A 6,925-nucleotide genomic window follows, 5' to 3' on the forward strand; every position below is an offset into this window, starting at 1 on the left:
AAGATTAAGCTCTGTACTTGCTCTGCAGCTATAGCTCTGGAAAAAAAACCCTTCTTCATAATGCCTTTCAAAAACAAAGTGTGTATTGTATTTGGGAGCATGAGATATGAAAAAAAAGGGAGGGAAGAATCAGAAAATGAAGGGAAAGTAGAAACCAAGGACTCTAAGAGTGTCAAGATGAGGAAATAGAAATCTGGAATGAGGAAGGGAGATAAATGATTCAGGAGTGATACCATATTTTTTTCATATCTCATGCTCCCAAATACAATACACACTTTGTTTTTGAAAGGCATTATGAAGAAGGGTTTTTTTTCCAGAGCTATAGCTGCAGAGCAAGTACAGAGCTTAATCTTCAGCTTACTCACCCCTCCCCTTTTTCTGCTTAGCTAAAACCCTAGCTGCTGCGGAAGACTGGTCTCCATGGATGGAGCTATGATCTGGCAAAGCTATGGAATAGGAAGCAAGACCAGAAGCCCTAGCAACCAGCAAAATTGCCCTGAGCTATGTTAGCTTGATTAGCAGAATGACTCTTCAAAAGAAGAGATAATTGTTAACACCTGTGACATGAAAAACAATGGGCCATTGACTCCCTTTGCTGCCTTAATGGTAATACCAGAGCTGATGCACTGTGGAGCAGGAATCAAAGCAGGGCAAAAAATCAATTTCCCAGCTTAATACACACCCCAATGTTGGGGTGAAAAGGCACATTGTATATGAGAAATAGGGTAAATGGTTCAGAGGTAAGAAAAAGGTGAGGAAGATACAAAGATGTGGAAAGGCAAGTGGGTGGGAACGAGAAGAGGGATGAAACTATGGTCAAACGAACACCAGAAATAGAGGCAAGGGAAAGGGAGACTGCTTCTCCATCTAGGCTTAATTCTATGTTCCATGTGACACCATCGTCTGTTAAACCAAGGGCCTGGTTTATTTGGTCCTCCTAGAGCTAATCAAGTTCCCTTTTTAGGTTCCCAGTCCAGCAAATGAGGGAGGGTGAGAACTCCATTTTAATAGATTCTCCTAGACTAAACGTGGCCGTTATATTCCATAGCAAATGCATTGGATTAAAAATAATGCTGTGAGAGAGGAGCTGCAGGCTCAGACGGTCATCTGGAGGGAAATGACTTCAGCCGAGTTGATCAACTCATTAACTCGCAGCTTGGGACGCATGCCATTTTAGTGGGAATGATGTCCATCTCTGCCTTTATTCAGATGGACCATTAGAGTGCCATGCTGCTAAACTTCAGTAAATATTATGCAATGTGTGGGCTTTACTTGAAAGCTCTGACTTAATTTATATGCCAAAAGCTGGCTATAGACTTACCTCATTTTATTGGTTTAGGGTTCTGTGGGTTACAACTGCTCTGAAGGTTACAAAGAATATATATTAGTGTCGTGCAATTTATTCTCATTCCTTATGGAAAAAATGTGCAGGATTTGATTGGGACAAAACCATTAGGGGCTTCCTGAAAATGAAGTGGGGCTATTCGGAGCCGAAGGCTGATTCAGCGAGTTCGTAAACACACATTTGTTTAACATGCAAATCATTTGTTCACACGTCTTCCTTACACTAGAACTGAGTTTCCCAAACTGACAGATTGCGCACCACTGATTTTAAAACAATACAACCTTAAGTACCACCAGCAAATTTTTGTCATGGAAAGTAATTATAATAAATCTGTTAAAGTATACCACTGACAGTCTGTCTGCATATCACTGGTGATACGTGTACCACAGATTGGGAACCACTGCTCTAGAACATTGGACTTTTACTGCGGTCTTCCATCACTGATGGCCTCATGAAATTAGTCTTTTTGCTTTTTCCCCACACCAAACCCCAGTGAACAATCTTACAGGATTCAGTGGGATTGTTTATGTGCTTAAAGAACGTGTGTAAGTAGTCAGCTGAGTTGGGGCCTAGTAGGATTTTTTTAAGTGATTCCAAACATCTATATTTATTTGCCAGTCATGGAACAGCAGCAGCATTTGTGGTAGGTCACTCCTCTTCTGGCCTGTTACTTGTCTAGTTGGGTGTCCAAAGCCAACAATTTCAAAAGTTTCAACGCAGCGCAAAAGAGTGTTTGATTTCTTAATGGAGAAATAGAAAGCATCTTGTCTGTTTTCTCTTTGTAGGTCATGAACATCCGCAAAGTTCTGAACCGAATTGAGAAACCACAGGGGCTTTATCCTAACTTTCTCAGCCCGGTCACTGGGAACTGGGTGCAGCGTATGTATTGGTCTCTTAATCTGAGCCACATATAGCCACAAACGCATTTCAGCATTTGCATCATTCTTTAGAAAGTGAGGGGAACTGCAAGACCAGTGAGCCAAGGAAAGGTATCAGCAGCCAACTAAAGCCCTCGCTAACGCTGATCAAGGATTTCATCATACATGGTGATTAGATAAACATAACCCAATTCAGAGAATGCAGTATAATCATCTTTCACAGCAGCCTTATTTCCAGCTGCCTATCTTACCTCCAGAAGGAGGTGTCGAGCCTGTCGTGTTCAGGGAAGGATTATGCTGCACGATTCATTGCACAGATATTAAAAATCAGCATATCTCTGAAAGCATCATCCTGCATTCCTTGTGTATCCCGTGTTCCCATTAGCTTCCCTGGGATTTGTAGGCAACGTGCTGAAGCCTGGAGAGATTTGTTTGCTGTGTATTAATGCAGCCAGTAAGGGACCATCTGGGGGAGTAGTGAGGAAGTGAAATCTGGGGTCCTCCTGGGAAAACAGCCCAAGAACCATTAGGAACAAAGGAAACTGTTTCCCAGCCCAGTCAGTCACTCACATGCATCTAATGCACCCATCACCATGGCATCTGCTGCTGGAACTTCCTTCTAATGCAGTGAGTGCGATGTGGGTCTTCTGCGTCAGTGTTAGGACCACAACTGCAGCTAGGTGGAAAGGGCCAGTATTTAAGCAGATAGGCCCGCAGCATAGAAGAGGGAAGGACATCTAGTAAACACGACATAGGAATGATGGGAACAATAGGAGTGACGTAGCCAGATGAGAAACTCTGCTATTCCTGCCTCTTCCTAAGCCACTCGACTGCTTCAGTCTCCAGAGAGGAGCTGCAGGATCTATTTTTGCTGCCCAAGGGCAAAATGTTGCTCTCCAATCCGAATGTCAGGTCTTGATTCTGGCTTCTCCCCACATGTCCAGCCTATCACTGGTAAAATTTTATCATAGGCATTTCTGCCCTCTCTGTTTTCTTTTCTAAAGGGAAGTTTGGGAGAAACTGGTTTTAATCCAGCCACATCAGTGGATTCAAATTTGTCCCAATTAAGCAGCCATCCCATTTAAGCAAAGTTCATTGCATTCATTACATCGCACCCTTGTTTCATATGTCTGCTGTGCTCAGCTTGCACTCCTGGATCACTCACAACCTTTTTAACCACTGTATTAGCAGTAATAATAATAATTGACAGGGCAGTTGAATGGCTGCTGTTGCATGAGACAGCGCTAGCTCTGAGCAATCCCTGACCTTCAGCGTGCTGTCTCAACACCTCTAATGGTAATTGGCAGGGCTCGGGTTGAAAATCTTCCCAACAGGGTGTCATGGGTGATTATAGTTGTCCCATTACACTAAAACTCAGGTTCAGCTCGGTGAGGGGAAAAAAATCTGTTCTCTACATCCCATTAATAGGCCTTCCAGACTCTCCGCAGCCCCTTTTAGTGGCTTCACCTGTCCATCCCCATTTGTATGGGCACAGTTTCTGCAACATGTCCTATTTTGAAAACTTGATTTTGCCACCTCAGGCTATGTCTTTCTCCAAGTTAATTTTCTTTAAGTTATTGCCACTTAGCATCAGTGCTGCCCTTTTGTCTGGGATGTTGTACTAATCCTGTCGGCATTGATGCGCAGAGGAGGAAAGGCACTGTGACTCTGACCTGCAGATCTGTCCTTCCAGTGACTGTTAACGATCCTCTTCCAAAAGGGTAGTGTTCACAGTCTTCTAATCGCAAGTGATGAATTCGAGTGGGTCATACATGCTGCTTGGAATTCAGCGTTGATCGGTTTTGGCCACCATTTCAGCATGACTTTCACCATTGCTTCCTTTATAAATCCATTAATTTAACTCATTTTAGCCAACCCACTCAAATCACTGTGGTACCTAGCCATCTTCAAGCTGATTAATAATTGTTCCTGGACAGTTGGCTTGGACAGAGTTTACATCACAGAACTAAAGAAAAACACGCCAGCAAACTGAGGCATCATCAGGGCATCTCCTGGGTGGAGCAGCATGTTGGCTAGTTCTGTGGTTTGAACCCGGTTTCCAGGGAAGCAACAGACTGATCAGCTTCTGCTGGATGGAGTCAGCTGAGTAGACTTCGGCTGTTGCCTGCCACGGAGACTTCTCCAGAGGCATCTGCCTTTCATGTTGTCTCACTTCATTTAAGCCAGTTGCAGGAAGCTGGTTTTCTTGGAATCCTTGTGCTCTTTTGAAAATGGTTAGAACAAGTCATCACACCTCCAGAGAGGGCAGGAGTTGCTCTCCTTTTGAACAGATGCACTTCCCTTTTGAAAATGAGTGCACCATCCTGTGCTGAAATTCAGGGCTTATTTGCATGGAGGCAGATTCTGGCAACACTTGTAGCATGCGAAGAACAATTGGATATCAGCACTCCCACTTTGGCGTTTTCGTAGGATCTCCCATCTCCCGGTTAAAAGCAGCCTGTGTTCGTACAGTATTCTGTCCTCTTTGCCAAATCCATGTTTCTAATCTCCATAGTTTTGCCATGGATTATTCTGTACATCGTTGGACATAATTTATGAGATCCGTTTGCTCTCTGGGTCAGCAAAATGCCTGGCTCCTCATCTTTCTTGGTAGGAGTTATTCAGAATAAGCCTCAGGACTATGTATGCACAAGGAAAAAGGAGGAATGAACCAGGATAGCTATTCTGAAAAAAACCTGCTCTAATTGCCTGCATTTAAATTTAACACATGCTGACACCTGGGTGGATAGCCAGGGTTGATGACTACAGTTCAGTCTCCAGTTAAATGGTGATGGAAAGGCAATGTGTCCCTCTCATTTGACATGTGAGTGAGTTCTGGGTTGTTCCAAAGAATGAGGGTCCTCCTCCTCTACCCCTAGTGTACTTTAAAGATGTAAATCTGTCCAGCAGGTTCCCATTTAGAGTCCTGTAGGCCAAAAAACTCCTACCGTCCTACCTGTTTCCTGGAGTGATTAGTTAGTATTCTCCTCCTAGGTAAGGTCAAAACACTGTGTACTCTGAACAGATAGCCTTGAAAATCTAATTGCTTCAGAAGGCAATATTCTTTGTGCACTCCCACACCAACCTTTGTCATTTTAATACGTAAGCAACCCAGGGCCTCTGCGTGAGCTCAGTGTGCTACCCCATGTGGGGAATATAAATCACAAGACCTGCCTGCCCCCATGAGCTGTTCTGCCAAATCCTCCTTTTCCTGCTGTGATACTTAACCAATTCTTGTCCTTCTTCCATTTGTTGCAAGCTTGGGGGCAAAAGAAGGGGGTCTTTTCCAGTGGACTCATAGCTGCAGATCTGTCAGTCCTTCCCACTGCCCTGAGTTTCTTAATCCAGGGTACATCATGGTTATCTTATAAACAGGAATTTAGGAGACCATGTACATGATTTGCAAAGTAAAAGGCCCAAATTGAACTGAGTGCACCTGGCACTTTGTAACAAAACAGTATTTTTTTTTTTATGATTCCACTTTCCTCCTCGGTATTTTTTCTTACTGCTAACAACCAACAGGATACTGAGAAGGCAGCAGAAAGACTTGAGTGACGCTAATAAATAAGGGTGTAATTGCTCTGTTTTGTAAAGGGGCTGCAGATTGCAGGTATCCAAAATAGTTGTGCAGCAATTTCTCCCTGGCTTTTCCCCCTCACAGACCACGTCTCCATTGGGGGACTCGGGGACAGTTTTTACGAATATCTGATCAAGTCCTGGTTGATGTCAGATAAGAGAGATGCTGAAGCTAAAAAGATGTACGATGATGCACTAGAGGTAAGGGACATGTTTGATTTGCTTCTGTGTTAATGAACAACTGCTTTGCCCATAGCAGTGTTACAGTCCACTGTTTGTTTATTTGCTGTGTTGGTTTTTCCCCTTCCTGCAAAATTATTTTGCATGAGTGAGTGTATCGATTTTCATATTTTGTAGGCAATAGAAAAGCACTTGGTAAAAAAATCTGCTGGAGGATTAACCTACATTGCAGAGTGGCGAGGTGGCATCTTGGATCACAAAATGGGCCACTTGGCTTGCTTTTCTGGTGGCATGATAGCCCTTGGAGCAGAACATGCAGGAGGAGAGCAAAAGCACCAGCATATGGATCTAGCTGCAGAGATAACTCACACTTGTCATGAATCTTATTCACGGTCAGGTAAGCAGCCCGGACTGAGGGGAAAACCTACATATAAGACACTGTGATGGGTTGTGGATTTACAGCCTTGAAAGGGCTGAATCTCATGTGCCAGAGGATTGCAGTAATTTATTTGTGTTTCTGCGGCACTTTCAGTCCAGCTAATAAGGCCTCTCAGCTTTCATTTGTCCTCCAATCTCCTTTATGGGAGAAGCTGGTACAGGTATCCCCATTTGGCAGAGAGGGAAACTGAAGCGCAGAGAGATTAAGTGCTTTACCCCATGTTTGGCAGAGCTGGGAATTGAACCCAAGTCTAAATCACAGTCATTTGTTCAGATATCAAGACTGCCCTTTCTCATTTATCAAGGGACAGTCTGAGCTGAGGTCACAAAGGCCATGGATGCAGGTGTCGCGGTGGATGTAGTCTTTCTGGACTTCAGCAAGGCCTTTGACACCGTCTCTCACCCCATCCTAGTTAAAAAACTAGGCGACTGTGGCATCGATGCCTACACAGTCAGATGGATTGCAGATTGGCTGAGGGGTCGCACTCAGAGGGTGGTGGTGGATGGG

General features: G+C 44.0%; 1 protein-coding gene across 1 annotated transcript in view; it reads left to right on the forward strand.

The window, feature by feature from the left end:
- Positions 1-6,925, forward strand: part of MAN1C1 (mannosidase alpha class 1C member 1) — a 75,498-nt gene that overhangs the window by 56,560 nt on the left and 12,013 nt on the right. Inside the window, exons 7-9 of the mRNA XM_019512446.1 lie at positions 2,131-2,224; positions 5,885-6,000; positions 6,157-6,376. Of these exons, the coding sequence (XP_019367991.1) occupies positions 2,131-2,224; positions 5,885-6,000; positions 6,157-6,376 (430 nt within the window). The remainder of the gene's footprint in view (positions 1-2,130; positions 2,225-5,884; positions 6,001-6,156; positions 6,377-6,925) is intronic.

The sequence above is a fragment of the Gavialis gangeticus genome, unplaced genomic scaffold, assembly GCF_001723915.1.
Source record: "Gavialis gangeticus isolate Ggan-Ray unplaced genomic scaffold, GavGan_comp1, whole genome shotgun sequence".
Classification (NCBI taxonomy): Eukaryota; Metazoa; Chordata; order Crocodylia; family Gavialidae; genus Gavialis; species Gavialis gangeticus.